At 46.3% G+C, this 17990-nt stretch overlaps 1 protein-coding gene across 1 annotated transcript in view; it reads right to left on the reverse strand.

Moving 5' to 3' along the window:
- Window positions 1-2401: 2401 nt before the first annotated feature.
- LOC146210161 (WD repeat and HMG-box DNA-binding protein 1-like) overlaps window positions 2402-17990 on the reverse strand; it is a 335137-nt gene continuing 319548 nt past the window's right edge. The window contains exons 8-9 of the mRNA XM_084581922.1: window positions 2980-3117; window positions 2402-2446 (exon numbers count right to left, since the gene is read on the reverse strand). Of these exons, the coding sequence (XP_084438048.1) occupies window positions 2402-2446; window positions 2980-3117 (183 nt within the window). The remainder of the gene's footprint in view (window positions 2447-2979; window positions 3118-17990) is intronic.

A 17990-nucleotide genomic window follows, 5' to 3' on the forward strand; every position in this document is an offset into this window, starting at 1 on the left:
TCCTCATTGTGCTTCCAGTTGGACGGCTCTGTGTTCTTACATAACAATGAGATATGCCGTAAAATGAGGTTACTTTTTGACTGCAGGGGTTACTTTGTGACACGCAATCGGTTTTCTGTATTTTACATCTCGCGCCACGACCAGGCGCCGCCGAAAAGCTGCGAGCCACTAAACAAGCTCGCCTGACATGCCGTGCCACCTACTGGAAGCCGGCCAAAGTACCCGTGCTCCGGAGCCACCCAGACGTCGACAGGTTGAATCATGTTTTAGCGCCCATCGGTGAAGCACCGTAAACTTTGTGTGCTGGAGAAGAACGGCTGATTGGGCGAGTTGGTGAACCATGATGGACAGTAATGTATATTGCGCAAAAAGACGAGACGAAGAGGAGAAGTGGACAACGACGGCGCAGAACTGACAACTGAATTTATTCGAAGAATGGAAGAGTATATATATAAGTACACACACATGTTGTACCCACATGCGCATAGTCAAAAATGTATAAAAATCATATCAACACATGTAAAACTCCCCCCATCACACGCACGTGGTGAAAACTGCCGACGCACTATCGATTGTGCAGCATGGTCATCTCTTTTTCTGTCAATGCGACGGACGTTTTACTAACACAAACATTTTGCTTTCGGTTAATATGGAACGCCTCGGCGATTTCTCGAGTAGTCTGGTCTTTATGAAGAAACAATATATTAGTATCAACAAAGAAAGGTACGCACTCACACGCATTACAATTTTTTGCTAAGTTTGTTTCATTCTTTTTTAAGGACTGTGCATGCTCCATCAGCCTAATGTTGATGCAACGGCCTGTCTGCCCAACATACGTACGGCCACAGGACAATGGTATTTGGTATACTACACCCATCCTACAACTAATGAAACTCTTGGCGTGATTGACCTGGCATCTGTTCTTACTTCTTGTGCCCCCCAGCTTTCTTTGAACCGCTGCACCTACCTTGCCAATCTTATTAGGGGCTGAAAACAACACCTGTACGCCATATTTTGCGCCTACTTTTTGAAACCGATGTGATAATGCATGTATATAAGGCACAACTGCAATTTTATTTCTTTCATTTTTTCTTTCTATCTGTCCGGAACACTTTGTGACAGTTTTAACCAGAATATTTCCATTTGTATTAAAGATGCGGATTTGTAGAACATACCGTCGTGTCAGGGAAGGCTTTAGCAGCGTTATGCCACTCTTCATTCGTCTTTATGCTGATAATTGTTCAGCGAGGGAATGAAAACGTATGAAATCTGTGACAAAGTAACCCCATTTTAGGTGCATCGGTTCTACTACAGCCCTTGTGCTCTGTGACATCTTCCTTGCAAAAGGAGACCGGCACCTAGAACAGTCGTTGCCCCGGCTTGGTGTTGCGAGATTCTTCCGATACGGTGATGGCTTTTTAGTTTGTGCTTACAAGAACCTGACGTCCCCCGACCTGATAGAAAAAACTTGAGAACAATTTAAAATAGCCCATTGAGGGCTAGCATTTGCACATGCAGTTCCCGAAAACGGCATTCCGCAGTTCCTTGATTTGGGGTTAACACTGGAGACCCACTTATGCTGGGAATACAGAACGCGCAGCGAGAAAGCCGTATTGCCCTATAACTAGGATCATACAAAATTGATTAAGCAAAAAAAGAAAGCTGGCTACCCGACAACGCTGCTTGTCTCTCCTTGTCTCCGTGGCAGAGAAAGTGCTCAAAAGAGTACTCAAAAAGCGACGTAGGCAAGGCAAAAGGAAAAAAAAAGCCTGTGGTACTCCCGCACAACCATGTCCTATCGCAGACTAAAGAAGGTTGCTGAAAGGCATTCTATGCATGTCGTTTTTTCTGCATCAAGAAAATTAAAGGGAATGTGCGCAAAAGTAAACGAAGAGCGCAAGCCTGTAGCAGAACTGTCTTTGCTTGTAGCAGAACGAAGTTTTGGATTGCTGCGAAAGAGTAGTTTATAGGATTCCGCTCGCATGTGGTCAAGCATAAGTTGGGCAAACGGGCAGATGCCTCTACGAAAGACTCAGAGAACACAGGCACAACTGCAGCCAGATAGACGTAACTGGAAATCTGGCGCCGCACTGTACCAGATGCAGATTACACACCAAATTTTCATGAGATGGCTGTTGTTCTAAATTCCAGAGATAGGCGAACTGTGGGAGGCTTACTGCATTCAATCAGGAAAAGGAACATGTGTAAACTACCCTTAGTTGACGCTAGCTAAACAAGAGCAAGAATGCTTGGAAAAATAAAAAGGGAAAAAAGATCAAAATGTTCTCTTGTGTCAGATGTAACACGTTTATCCACAGATACGATAGCAACCCTGCTGACTTGCTGGTTTTTGTGTTTTTATGTGTGAATCTTATATATGTGTGTTCTCTACAATATAATTTCAGTTGATAGTTTGCGCTCCTGAATCTCGTGTCGTTTTCTGCGTCTGTTTTTCAAAACCACAACGATGTTGGAACATGTCAATCACCAACTAGCAAAATTTGAAATACTAATAATAAAGAGAGCATGGGAAGAAGCACTGTGACGTTCCATTGTGAACCAGTCTATATCAGGGAGCTTAAAATCACCCAGAAAGATTAGTGTAGCTCCCGGAGATGATATTCTATATAATAATGTAGTGTTAACATGAAGTCTAGATCACTTGACGGGTAAACCCAGCCTAATAAGATAGAGTAGGAAATATATGTTTAATGAACTGCTTGACAATGTTTTGACTCAAACGCTCGCAGTGCATTAAGTGATAGTACAGCTCCAAAAGTTGTAAAACAGAGATACTTAGATTTTATTTTGGTTTCACAAAATACCAAGAAAGCCTAAAAGAGAGAGATTGTTGCTGCTGGTGGGCAACGACCATAAGCCCAACTGGGGCTTTCGCGTGCCTGAAATTAATGTGTTTTTTTTGGTATTATTAGGCTTGAGAGCTTGAGGAGAGATCGACAGGGAGGCCCGATCACTCACCTGAAAGCGGCGAAGCAGCAGCTTGTCCCGTTCCACGCAGGCCTCTCGGTAGGCACGTCTGAGATAGCACGGTCCGCTTTCGGGGCAAGGCTGGTGCAGCAGAGCTTCGGCCTTCAGCACGGCGAGCGCGTAATCCTCCTGCAACCACTCTGTTAGTGTTTCACTTGAAACGTCACAGATCACGTGAACCGAACAACTAGCGCTATTAGTCCTCAAAGCTTCATAATACTGCCAGTTGTGAACTTCAGTGAGAGGTTGAGAGGTTCTGTGCCAAGGAAACAAGGACAGTAGGACTAGCACAGGTTGTACCTTGTAATCTTTGTTTCCTTTGCACTGCACCTTTTCATGATGCCTCACCGACTGGCCCACAGGAAGGTACTAATCAATGCGAGTAGGACCCAAGTATACAAGATTGGCGGCCACTCACCAAAAGTGGGGCAGACGGACGGGACGGGACGGGACGGGAGGAGACGAGACGAGACTAGACTAGACTAGACTAGACTAGACTAGACGAGACGAGACGAGACTAGACGAGACTAGACTAGACTAGACTAGACTAGACTAGACTAGACTAGACTAGACTAGACTAGACGAGACGAGACGAGACGAGACGAGACGAGACTAGACTAGACTAGACGGGATGGGGATGGATGGATGGATGGATGGATGGATGGATGGATGGATGGATGGATGGATGGATGGATGGATGGATGGATGGATGGATGGATGGATGGATGGATGGATGGATGGATGGATGGATGGATGGATGGATGGATGGATGGATGGATGGATGGATGGATGGATGGATGGATGGATGGATGGATGGATGGATGGATGGATGGATGGATGGATGGATGGATGGATTATACGACCAGCCCCTTGAAACAGGGTAAAAGAAGTTGCTGCCATGGTCGTCATTTTTCTGAATACCTCTATATTTCTGTAATCAATCGACAAATCGAAAGTTTATTATACTCTTAATCACTCATTTCTTAGCATTGCCACCTCTCTGTGTTTTAGCCATGAGTTCTACAATCGATGTTGTTTCCTGCCAGACAGCGCACATTAATTCACCTAGTTATTTTTGACCCCCAGCGCCTCGCAGATTGACTGTGACTGCACCGAATTTCTGAGAGATATCAAATTCGAATATAAAATCTTCAAATGTTTCGTTGAATTTACCGCCTTGTACACGCCTTGAGCGACGTTCGTTTTATGGCTGCGCGTTAAGGGGGACGCCGCCTGAGTGATCATAGGAAGCTTGCTTTCTGATCTCTCTTTCCCGATGTCGGTACAGTCTGCTTTTTTCCCATTAAGTGAATAGTTTTTTCAAACATTCCGCCATTGCGAGTCAACGCTGCCTTGATTTAGGCATTTAAATACATAGCTGTCACAACAGTCCTCATCAAAGATTATTAGGCACCCCTGATATTATATTTTACTCTCAGGTTCCCGTTCTTTGAAAGCTGCCATGTTATGCTTTCCTATTTGTTTGTGGTTTGCCATGGTCACCAACTGCTAATCATCCAACAGTTGCCGATTTATTTATAATCTCGGCTGCACTTCTTCCCTCGCATCCAAACCATAATCTGCCAAGTTAGTCCTGGCACCCCTATCCCTTTCCAAAATTACCTTTCCAGCTAATACTTGTTGTACCCCCCTCCTCAGTGACGTATTCTTCATTATGCCGGCATATTTTCGCCCTTTTACCCAAAATGTCTTCCGCTCTCTACCAAGTCAGTACTTCTTATTTCGCATTTTTATATATTTTTGTATATTTGCATTCTGCTACTTTGTGCCTTTCATATATTTGTATTAGCGCGATAGGCCCCGTTCACCAGAAAATCCAGCTTTGGTGTGATCGGCACGAATGGCAAGAATGGCGCTGCCTGGCGGAACCTGGCATGCCCGCGTCATAATTGAACATTACGATTTCTGAAACTACTCTGGGCAACATAAGGCAACAACTAATATTGGAAATATATCGGGAAATGGCGGTCCTACAAAGACCCACCATAGGTTGTGCTATAATCCACAATACATATTAGACCAAGTTTCGTATGTTCCCCCAAAACTGACCCTCTCGTTCGGATATACTGGCCCCATTAGTCCGGTTTTGAAACACTCGCCTTTAGACACTGGCGGCATTGGACCATTTTCTCGTGTGCTCCCAATATTGGCGATGCTTTTTTAAAAACCGACTTTACTGGGCCAGTTTGTCGTGTTCTCCCAACATTCGCCGTGCGTTATAAATAACCGCCGTCGATGCACGAAGTTGCTCTCCTACCTCCTGGTACTCAAGCAGCACAAAGTTCAATATTTGTAACCTCTTGGAACATTACGAGCCTATACAAGCCGTGCCTCCACCGTTTTCTCAATATTGGCGATACCTTTCTCTGAATGTTCCGATGGTGGCCATATCCTTCCTATGTCCAACTAAATAGGTAGAGTCAGTTCATGACCCTTTGTTATCCGCTGGTTTGGCGATATTGGTGGTGCCACTCCATTACACTGCCTACACAGGCCCTGTCTGTCCACGGTTTCCCCCGTATTGGCAGAGCTGCTCCTTTTCAATTCGAAAGACGACCCTAGATATCCATTTTCCCCATTATGCCAGTACCAATTATTTTGACTTCCAAAACATGGACTGGCTGGCCACTGCTCCCATTGGCAATGACACGCCATGACAGAGCCCTTGGTGGCCGCAGCTTAGGAAAGTGGTACCGGCTAAGCAATTTCTGCAAGGCTGCAGTATTAGTTCGTGGTTTGCCGCTGAACCTTCAACATTGTCTTCAGTTACTGGAGAATAAGTGTATAATCCATGATACGCTTCAGATATGAAGTTCCAGGTCAGAGCATATTGAGGCGCTGAGCCATACGTGTTTGACAGCTCTACATATATGCATAAAACACGCACAAACCACAAGCAACGAGGCTTAAAACTCCACTAAATGACCTCTGACGGCCTTCCAAGAATTCTGGAGGCATCAGTCACGCGCTTGTGAACCTATTGGAAATGAGTCGAGTATGGCTTAGCTAAGCGGCTAAATGATCTTAAACCCGCGAATATTTCTCAAGAGAACGTCAGTCAGGTTTCATAGAGAAATTACCCAGGCAGCACCAGCAATCGGCCCAATATTGGGGATTGATGGAGGATTACTGGCCCACAAGTGGCCCAAACTGTGAAAGTGAGCTACCAATAATGCGCAGCCATGCTATAACATAATCATTATTGGGCCAGTGAAATTCACCCACATCCGCTATTGTCATTCAACCGGCTAACAGCGGTCAATAATGCCCATGCATATTGAACAACTTGCCATTATTGTATACACAATGAGACAACCTGGTCATTATTGGCCAACCAGCTACAATAGGTTGCCAATATCTTCCGCACCATGGTATAACCTGGTAAATATTGTCCGGTCAATAACAACGGCAACCAATTTCGTCGTCTATGCCAACCAGCAACCACTTCATTGTCTACGCCAACTAGCCACTGATTGTCTCCACTTCGCCATCGACTATAGTTTGTATCAATATGTATACAAGACATCTCAAAGAATAAGTTATATCTCTCATGTGCATTTTCGAGTCTATTGTGGTATCATTGTAAATAGGTTTGATGTATTCCAATATATACAAAACTTTTGTGTTGTCTTGCAATAACTTTTTATTTGCATTTTCTGCTTAGGCCCATGCCTGGCCAAAAAGCGTAAGGGCTTTCACCTGCCTTTTACTAGTCAAATATGTAAATAAAATCGATTTTACTTCATTTGATAAGTTGTTTTTATTATTTACGCGCATTTCTTTTGTTGTGTACGCGATTGCTGTTATACATTGTGCTTTTTCTATCTTTGTTTTGAGGGGGATATGAAGTTTACCTTAAGCACGTTCGCGAAACACACTGCTGTGGATGTATTCTTGGGGCAGTAGGAGCTACTTCAAGCTGCATTATACAGCTTTTCGCCTATTGCCTCCTCTTCCTCTGTAATATGTGTGGAGAAATAAGCCTAAAACTCAATTTATTTCAAAGCTTATCACCACGATCATCGAAGTCTTTAAACCGAGACCGGCGCGCTTTGTTGCGGGGAAAGCCAACGCGTTGGCTACCGCATATCTAGGTTGGAAGGTTGGAAGGTTTATTTCCGCAACTGGTGTTGCGAGGACAGCCAGGGAAAAAGCTGTATAGACAGCTTGAGAGGTCCTGGCTTCCTCTTACAGAGCAGCATTGACGGCGGCGGAGTACAATACATCAAACAAGATGCGAGGAAAAAAAAACATCGTCAGTACAAAGAAAGAGACGTACTTTTAGTACGCAGTGCATTGTACTTGTACAGTACAAAACTACATGAACATTTGGGGCAATTCTTTCAAAGAAATATTGGTTAAATCTATATTTTCGGAGCAGTACAACTGGTTCAGAAGGGTCGGTAAGGTATGCTGCAACATTTGTTTGCCATAGTTTGTGCGGCATTTCTTAACATGCCAAGGTTCTGCTGCGCGGGTATCATACACAGTTCTGCTTTGCTCTAACCCAGCAAGTGTAAGTAAGAAGTCATCCTTTGTCATTATGGCGAGTTTATATTTATAGCACAGCCTATAGTGATACATGGACTTCATTTGTATAACCTTGTGTTGATGGAAAAGGCTTGCAGTGTGGAAGAAATACGGCACTTTACATGTAATGCGTATAATGCGCTTTTGTAAGACAGTGAGTTTGTTAATATTTTCAGCTGTTGTTGTTGCCCACACCATACATCCGTAGTTGGCTATGGAAGAGAACAAAGAGTGGTAAAGTAACATGTTAACTGACGTAGGAAAATTAAAGCAATTTCGGCGCATGATACCAACTGTTCTGGAAAGTTTCTGAACTACGTAATTAATATGATCATATCACGACATATCTGCTGCAAAGTAAACGCCGAGAGTTTTCACAGACTGCACAAATTCTATTCTGGTATTGTTTAATTCAATTAGAGGAGGTTCAAAATGTTTATGACGTGGGTGAAACATGGTCAGTTGTTGGGCGAGTTGGTGACGATGTTCCATATCTACAGCGCGATAAACGGGACAAGAGAACACAATAACGACAAACACAGCGCTGTGTTTGTCGTTATTGTGTTCTCTTGTCCCGTTTATCGCGCTGTAGATATGGTGAAACATGACTGCTGCAGTTTTGCTAACGTTAATCCTTAAGTGATTATCAGCCGCCCAAGTATTTATTTCTTTTAAGGTTTTATTAGCTCGATTTGTGAGATCAGCTGTTGAAGTACCCGAAAAAACAAGCTAGTGTCATCTGTGTAAATTATGTACTTAGCAGTGCTGTCGATGTTGACAATATCATTAACATAAAGAACAAAAAGAAATGGACCCAAAATGCTCCCTTGCGGAACGCCAGAAGCTACCGCTTTCAACTGGTAGCATTCACCGGCAATACTAACAAACTGAGACCTATGTCGCAAGTATGAGGAAATCAGCATATGAGCTATGCCTCTGATACCGTAGTGATCCAGTTTCTTAAGCAGCACAGAGGGATTAACAAGGTCAAACGCCTTTGAAAAATCTAAAAATAATCCAAGTACCATGTTTTTTGATTAAAACTTTTTTAGTATGAACTATTTCTGAGCAAGGAGAGCTAACTCAGTCGATCTGTTTTTACGAAAGCCATATTGAGCGGTAGTGATAATGCTATATCTTTCAGTGAAGCAGGATAGCCGTTTAAGAGTGACTTTTTCGAGGCCTTTTGAAAACACAGGTAAGATCGATATCGGGCGATAGTTTGCCACTTCATTTTTGTTTCCTTGTTTATATACTACTGTGACTTTTGCCCTTTGCATAAGATGCGGGAAAACGCCGGACACCAAAGATAGGTTGAAGATATGGGCAAGGCAAGGTGCAAGAATGTCGATAGTAAATTTTATGGGCGGTATCTGGAAACCTGACGCATCTGTAGCTTTACTATTATTAAGTGATAAAAATTCTGTAATGACTTCATTTACTGTAACCGGTGTTAGAAATATTGTTTCACTATTTCGGGCACTCATATTAGACAGATTTACGTCGCCGTTTGATGTATCAGCAAAGGAAAGAAAGTAGTCATTAAAGGAATCTGCTAGGTCGGCTCCCTTTAATTCAATCCCTTCATGAATAATTTTTGTGGTCGGTTCGGAAGAATTATCAAAGATAGATTTTAAAACCTTCCAAACCTTATCAGATTGCTTACCAGTTGAATTAAATCGGTTATAAATATATTGCTTTTTAGCGACGCGAAGTTGCTTTGTGACAAAGTTCCTAAATTTTTGAACGTTTTTTAGCGCTTCAGGACACCTACTTTGTAAAAACTGTCTGTAAAGTTTATCTCGTTTTCTTATCAACTGCAACATGTCTTTGTCGACCCATGGTTTTCTACTTTTCTTTGATTGGGAGAATTTCTTCAGTGGAAAGGGAGCATAATAAATGTCAGTAAATATCTCTTAAAATTTTGCGTACGCTTCATCAGGGTCGCTTTCCTCAAAAACATGTTCCCAATTAACAATAGATAAGCGTTCCTTGAACTCGCATAACGTGCGGTCATTTATAACGCGATGAAATGACGTTTGGTGCGGTTGTCGTTGGGAATTCGAAGTGAGATTGAAAGATATGAATATCGGCATATGATCACTCAGAGCATAAGCGATAGTGCCAGATTTCAAGGTATCTGTTTTGAAGTTTGTTATGAAAAGATCTAAAAGTGTTTCTGATTCTGTTGTAATCCGTGTAGGTGACATGATGACATTTACACAGGAGTGAACGTTATGTAAAGTATTAAACTCGATTGATGTGTTATTATTGGCCAGCATGTCAATGTTAAAATCGCCACCTAAAATTACCTGATATTGGTTCATGTTAACAAGTTCTAGGAATGAATAAAGAAATAAAAAGAGCTCAGCAGAACTGCTACCCGGGGGACGATAGCAGACACAAAATATCCTTGTGCCAGACTTGACTGCCAAGACTTCGTAATGGGGCGTGATGCAACAAAATTCAGGCAGCATTTCCGATTTCATAAGATTCGAAACTAACATTGAAACACCACCTATGGATCGATTCATATAGAAGCACATGTACGTCGGTATAACATAAATGTCACAAGTAAACCACGTTTCCGAAAACATAACAACATCGAAACGAGTTTCCACTTCGCTGAAAAAACAGTCAAGTTCTTCTTGCTTATTTCGGCCAGATCTGAGATTAACGTGAATACAAGAGCAGCAATGAGGATTATCAAGCTTAATGGAACTACTGCGGTCACAGAGATCAACTAGATCAGTAAAAAAAGACATTGAAAAAAAGAGTGCCGCGTATTACCGCACATTACTGGCCTGACAACTGGTCTAAATCTGCTGCACAACGGATGACAATCGCAGAATCGTATTGTTTCCTTCTAACGAACACTTTTCCATTACGGTGCCAAGGGTACTCATTTTCACCTGCCCAAGCCTTTGCATAGCGCAACAGCTCACGGCTTTGACGCGTCATGTTTTCAGTGACTAAAACATCCGACTGAGCATCTCTTAAGGCTGTCTTCTGAAACCACATGTCCCGAGTTGAGAGCTTTGAAAACCGTACAATGATCCCGGGCACCTTCCCTGCCTTTTGAAGGAAGTCTGTGCACAACATCGACGTCGTTCAAAGTGAGCTGTGGCAAATTCACAGATTTTGCTACATCATTTACCTTTTCCATCAGATTCTCATCATTTGTCACCGGTATGCCATGCACCTCAAGATTCAGATTTCTATTTCGCCACTCAAGGTCGTTCACAGTCATTTTCAACGACTCAACATCATCAGCGTCGACTCTGGTCTCAAGGGCACTAACACGTTTCTTTAAGGTACAGATTTCTTTATCATGTTTCACTTGTTGCTCAAGTATATCATCGTATTTTTTTTTACATTAGTTCAATCGACTTCTTCACTTCATCGACTTGATCAGGCAGGCCAGCAAGAGCATCAAGTTTTTGACATATGCCGGCTAAACAGCTATCAAGGTCTAGCTGCGTACTGGGCGTGTCAAAGCTTCCTGCGTTTGTTTTATGACAGTCTGGACATCGCCACGCTTTGCGACCTTTCTCGCCTTTTGCCTTATATGTTGACAAAGAGACACCAGAGCAATTGCCGAGATGGTAGGTGTACTCACATTCGGCGCACTTCATGGCGAGTCCGTCACTCTTTGCAGGAAGGGCATGCCTCCGACATGTTTGCCTTAGTATAGCTTACGCAACTTACAAGTTTAAAATGGGAAAATCTTTCTCCTAACACCACAAATGAGAGCACGGTAAGAAAAAGGAAGCAGCGAGCAACACGGCAGCAGCAGCGGTGGTGAAAGAAAAATGTCTATTAGAAAATTAGGTTTTTCACCAACCTGTAAGACGAAAATAAAGCAGATTAGGGGGCGTCCGATCTCCACCGTCGCTGCTGCTCGTGTGCTTGTGCGCGCCTCCCTGATATTTGTTAATTTTAATTGTGGAGAATTACTGGGTTTTAGCGGGCTTGTTTTATGAAGCTTGTTTTAGGCAGCACCAGCCATCGGCCCAATATTGGGGATTGATTGGGGATTACTGGCCCTCACGTGGCCCAAATCGTGCCAATGAGCTATCAATAATGCGCAGCCATGCTATAACATAATCATTATTGGCCCAGTGAACTTCACCCATGTCCGTTATTGGAATTCAACCGGCTAACAGCGGTCAATAATGCACATGCATATTGAACAGCTTGCCATTATTGTATACACAATGAGACAACCTGGTCATTATTGGTCAACCAGCTACAATGGTTTGCCAAAAGCTTCGACACCATGGTATAACCTGGTCAATATTGTCCGGTCAATAACAAAGGCTTCTCAATATTGAATATATCTAGGCATACAGTGGTCAATAATGTCCAACCAACTTTGGCGGCTTCCTAACATTGTACGATCTTGGTTTTTACTGGCCGATGTTGTCTAATGGGCCTTGATGGCTGGCCAGCATTGCACATATCATGGCATAGCTTGGTTAATATTGTCCGGCCATTATGGTTGTCTTGTTAACATTGAATATATCTTGGCATGCATTGGTCAATATTGCCCCACCAGCTTTGGTGGCATACCAACATTGCATAATGCCGCGATACATTCAAAACAGTATTTATTGTTTTTTAACAGCCGCCGGCATATAGGCTTATCACTCTGATTCTGGACCGCGTATCAGTTCCGTAATCTTTGTTTGTTAATGCTCGATGTCGCGAGTCACACCTTTATCAGTTTTGTTGTAGCGAAAGATGCACCGAGATCTGTCTCGAAGGTTCCGGCCACTCGGGTGTCTTTCCACAATGTTCCAGCCCGTGCTGGTAGCTGTTTGCGACTTTATCTAGATTGCTCTGTGCAGCCTTTAAATTGAGCGTTGACGAGTGTGACGAGCATTCTTTGTTCGACGATCGACGAGCACGTTTGTTTCTATCGCCGCCGCCAAGTTGCTTAATTCTTTTGCGGGCGCAAGTTAGCTCAAATAAAGAGTTTCTTTAGTGCAATCATCGACCCCTTCATTTGTGTCGTCGAACTCGTCATCACTACGTGACATCTGATGGTGGTGCTGCCTTTGATCCTTCAAGAAAAGACCCAAGCCGTGTTCCTGTCGCCCTGGAAGACCAGCCTACAGGTCACCGAGCCAGCCGCCGACTTCAAGGCCTACAACCCGAACACGATCTGCTGCCTGACCCCATTCGATCTCGGAAGGCATCGACGCTGACAATGGCTCAGCCTACAGCACCGGTTGTTTCCGTCCAATCCCGTGAGCCCCCCTGCTTCCATGGACGACCGGATGAAGATGCTGGAGACTGGATGGACCTTTTCGACCGTGTGGCAGAATTTAACAGCTGGAACGACGCTGCGAAACTCAGGCAGGTCTACTTTGTTCTTCAAGGACATGCCCGAGTTTGGTTCGAAAATCATGAGGCAGCTATGAAGGATTGGGACATTTTCAAGAAAGCGTTTTTGACTGCCTTTTCAAGCGTCGTCGGAAAGGAAAGAGCCCAGGCCCTCCTTCAGTCAAGACTTGAACTTCCTAACGAGACTGTCCTGGCGTACGTTGAAGAGATGAAGCGCCTCTTTCGCCGCGCCGACCCTAACATGACCGAAGGTGAGAGAGTCAATTTTTTAATGCGAGACGTCAAAGAATCACTTTTTGCAAGTCGTGTCCAAAATCAGTCAAAAACCGCGGCAGAATTTCAAACGGAGGCGTCTACTATCGAGAAGACGTTGGCCACCCCGATGCGGCACTACGAGCGACCACTTCAGCGGGACTGCTCAACCCACTACCCCAACGCATCTGCAAGCGGAGAGAACCTTCGGGACCTCATCCAGGAGATCGTGCGAGAGGAGCTCCGCCGAATGCTACCATCATCGCAACAACCCCAGGTGGCGACGCTCGCTGACGTCGGCCGTGAAGAAGTTCAGCAGGCGCTGGGCGTTCCTAAAGCGATGACTCCGACAGCTCCAGAGCATGAATCAGCAGCGATGGACTATGCAGCTGCATTATGTCATCCTGCACCCCGACGCGACCTCCCAAGCCCTCGTCGCTACCATCCTGCTTCCGAAAGCCGCCCCTTGGTCCCCGCCCGCCAAGCCTACCAACGACCCCCAAGCCCCAGAAAATGCGACGCCTGGAGGACAGCAAACAACCGACCGCTCTGCTTCCATTGTGGTGAGGCAGGACACATCCTCCGTCACTGCCGTACAGGAGGATCGGCCTCCGTGGTTTCGCTGTCGACGCCCCACGGCCCCATCCTGGCGAGCGACCACAGGAAATCAATGACTTCCTGCGCAGCGGAGAGCACTCGTCGCCAAGGCGTCTGTCAGGCTCCCCGTCACCGTACAATGCCCGATTTGCGTAGCCGGGCCACGGTTATGTGCAAGGACGGTCTCCTAGTCCCCGTAGGGGAAACTAAAGGCAGCAACCTTTGGAGGTGAGTTTGCTTAACGGCGAAAAGACGAAGATCCTCCGCCGCCGACGACCACTAACGACGACGCAACCATTTCATCGTTGCTCCATACGATGCCATCGACGACAACACGACCAGAGTGCGAGCAGACACCGCCGCCCAGCGAAGTAACAACGGTATGCCCCGGCCATGACCTGAAGAAACGACGGAGCCGAGATCGGACACTAAGGCTCACGTGCAATGCGAGGACGCGAACAAGTCACCTTCAACTTGGTATCAACGGTCGCAGAGTCACTGCCCTTGTAGACACCAGAGCTGACTATTCAGTCATCAGTGGACCATTATCCTCCCATCTCAAGAAAGTTACAACCGCTTGGGATGGCCCGCTGATTCGCACCGCAGGTGGCAACCTGATTACTCCATCGGGACGATGTACTGCAAGAATAACCGTAAATACCCACCACTTACCGTACTTGCCCACCAGCTTTGTGGTCTTGCAGCCGTGTTGACGCGACATGATTTTAGGCATGGACTTCCTAAAGGAAAATAGGGCTATCATCGACCTCCGATCCAAGCTCATCAAGCTCTCTGCAGACAAAGCCATACCTGCTACGACGACTTCGACGCAACACGTCGCTCTAAACGTCCTCACCGTGCCGCCCCGATCAAGCGTCGCCGTGAGCGTAGGTAGCACAGACATCGAAACCACTGAAGGCATCGTCGAAGGAAATATCCAATTGCTCTTGGAACGAGGCATCGGCATCGCAAGAGGCATCGCGAAATTCCGGAGAGGACAAGCTGAGGTGCTGGTAACAAACTTCACTGAAGAATACCGGCATCTCAACAAGGGCACGACCATCCCTTTTCTCGACGAATTAGCGGACCTCAAAGACGTATTCGCCCTCCACGACCAACCACTGGAAGACGCACCGGACCACTTCCGTCAGCCCACATTTGACATCAACCCAGTATTGACCCACAGCTGGAAAAACCAGATTCGCAGTCTTCTTCGAAACTGCTTCTCGTCATCATCGAAGGTACGACAAACACCACTGGCCAAGCACCGCAGTATAACGGACGAACACGACCGACCTCTGCGCCAAAGCCCTTATCGTATATCGCCGCGGAACGGCAGGCCATTCGCGATCAAGTTGAGGAAATGCTGCGTGATGACGTAATCCAGCCATTGAACAGCCCCTGGGCGGCACCAGTCGTTTTGGTCAAGAAGAAAGACAGCACACTTCGCTTCTGCGTTGATTACCGCCGCTTGAATAGCATAACAAAGAAGGATGTCTACCCGCTTCCCCGCATCGACGACACTCTCGACCGGCTCTGCAATGCAAGGTACTTCTCATCGATGGACCTGAAGAGCGGATATTGGCAAATTGAGGTCGACGAAAAAGGTCGCGAGAAGACCGCATTCACCACACCGGACGGCCTTTACGAGTTCAAGGTGATGCCATTTGGCCTCTGCTCCGCACCAGCCATGTTTCAACGAGTAATGGACACAGACCTGGCAGGCTTGAAGTGGCAAATTTGTTTGGTTTATTTGGACGACGTTGTCTTCTCGTCAAACTTTGAAGACCACCTAAAACGATTACAGACAGTGCTGGAAGCCATCAAGTCATCAGGACTAACGCTAAAAGCAGAGAAGTGTCACTTCGCCTACGAAGAACTCCGGCTCCTAGGTCACATCGTTAGCAAGGACGGTATTCACCCAGACCCGGAGAAAACAGCTGCAATCGCACAATTCCCACCACCTGCCAGCAAGAAAGCTGTGCGCCGATTCCTTGGGCTGTGCGCTTATTATCGACGATTTGTCAAAAACTTTTCGCGGATCGCCGAACCGTTGACGCAGCTTACAAAGGCTGACGTACCTTTTAGACGGGAAGCGCCGTAAGGAGAAGCCTTCGACGAACTTAAGCGCCGCCTGCAATGCCCTCCTGTACTTGGCCAATTTGATGAAAACGCCGAGACCGAAATTCACACTGACGCGAGCAATGTGGGCCTAGGAGCCGTACTCTCCAGAAGAGTGCCGGACGGGAGAAAGTAATCGCCTACGCTAGCAGGTCCCTAACAAAAGCCGAAGTCAATTACTCGATGACCCAGAAGGAGTGCCTTGCAATCATCTGGGCCACTTCTAAGTTTCGTTCATACCTATACGGCCGACCATTCAAGGTTGTAAGCGACCATCACGCGCTCTGCTGGCTGGCTAATTTCAAAGATCCTTCCGGCCGCCTTGACAGATGGAGCCTACGACTTCAAGAATTTGACATGACTGTAGTCTATAAGTCGGGTCGGAAGCATTCCGACGCAGACTGCTTATCCCACGCTCCCGTCGATGCTCCCCCGAAGGACGATGACGACGACGCCTTTTTGGGACCGGTAAGCGCCAGCAGTTTCGCAGAACAACAGCGATCAGACCCTGAGCTGAAAGCGCTAGCCGATTACTTGAAAGGAAAGACCGCTTCCCCTCCTGGTGTGTTCAGGCGACATTTATCATCCTTCACGTTAAGCAAGGGCCTCCTCATGAAGAACTTCGCACCCAACAAGACCGCGCAGCTTCTCGTAGTGCCTAAAACCCTTCGGCAAGAAATTCTGCAGGCGTTGCACGATGAGCCCACAGCAGGCCACCTCGGATTTGCGCGCACGTTGCGTCGAATCCAGGAGAAGTATTACTGGCCTGCCTGCCTGCCGAAGTTGCCCAATACGTGAAGACGTGTCGTGAGTGCCAACGACGCAAGACGCAGCCGATCAGACCAGCCCGATTCCGCCCCCAATCCTTCCCTTTCAACAAATTGGGATGGATCTATTCGGCCCCTTTCCAGATTCGTCTATGGGTAACAAGTGGATCATCGTGGCCACTGACTACCTTACCCGTTACGCCGAAGCAAGAGCACTACCAAATGGTACCGCGGCAGAAGTCGCCAAACTTTTTGTCGAACACATTCTCTTCCGACACGGCGCCCCAGCAGTGCTCATCAAGGACAGGGGAACGGCGTTTACGGCAGAGTTGACGCAAGCCATCCTGGAATAGTCACACAAGCCATTGACGAACAACTGCGTGCCATCCCCAGACCAATGGCCTTACGGAGCGCCTGAACACAACGATCGCGGACATGATCGCTATGTACGTCGACGCTGAACACAAGACCTCGGGCGCCATCTTGCCGCACGTGATCTTCGCGTATAACACGGCAGTCCAGGAGACGACCGGAGCGACCCCGTTTAAGCTTGTGTACGGCAGGGAGCCCACGACGACGCTCGACGCAATGCTGCCGCACGTAACCAGCGAACACAACCTTGACGTCGCCGCCTACCTGCAGCGTGCAGAGGAAGCCCGACGACTCGCACGGCTGCGTATTAAAGACCAACAGCGCACCGACAGCCGACGATACAATTTACGACGACGCCACGCAGAGTACAATCCAGGAAACCAAGTGTGGGTTTGGACACCAATTCGCCGTCGCGGATTAAGTGAAAAGTTGTTGCGTCGATACTTTGGGCCATACAAAATCCTTCGCCGCGTCGGACCACTGGACTATGAAGCCATTCCCAACGGAACGTCAGCATCACAACGGCGACGCGCACTCCCAGAAATTGTACATGTACGACTGAAGCCATATTACGCGCGTTAAAGAATCTGTGGTGTTTAAACTTCGCAGTGTTTATGTTTAAGTTTCTTTGTTTTGGAACATCGAGGCGATGTTCTTTTTAAGGGGGGACTAATGCCGCGAAACCTTCAAAACAGTATATGTTGTTTTTTAACAGCCGCCGGCATGCAGGCTTATCTCTCTGATTCTGGACCGCGTATCAGTTCCGTAATCTTTGTTTGTTAATGCTCGATGTCGCGAGTCACACTTTTATCAGTTTTGTTTTAGCGAAAGATACACTGAGATCTGTCTCGAAGGTTCCGGCCACTCTGGTGTATTTCCACAATGTTCCAGCCCGTGCTGGTAGCTGTTTGCGACGTTATCTAGACTGTTCTGTGCAGCCTTTAAATTGAGCGTTGACGAGTGTGACGAGCATCATTGTTCGACGATCGACGA

The sequence above is a fragment of the Amblyomma maculatum genome, chromosome 1, assembly GCF_055883805.1.
Source record: "Amblyomma maculatum isolate TAMU_Amacu chromosome 1, ASM5588380v1, whole genome shotgun sequence".
Taxonomy (NCBI): Eukaryota; Metazoa; Arthropoda; class Arachnida; order Ixodida; family Ixodidae; genus Amblyomma; species Amblyomma maculatum.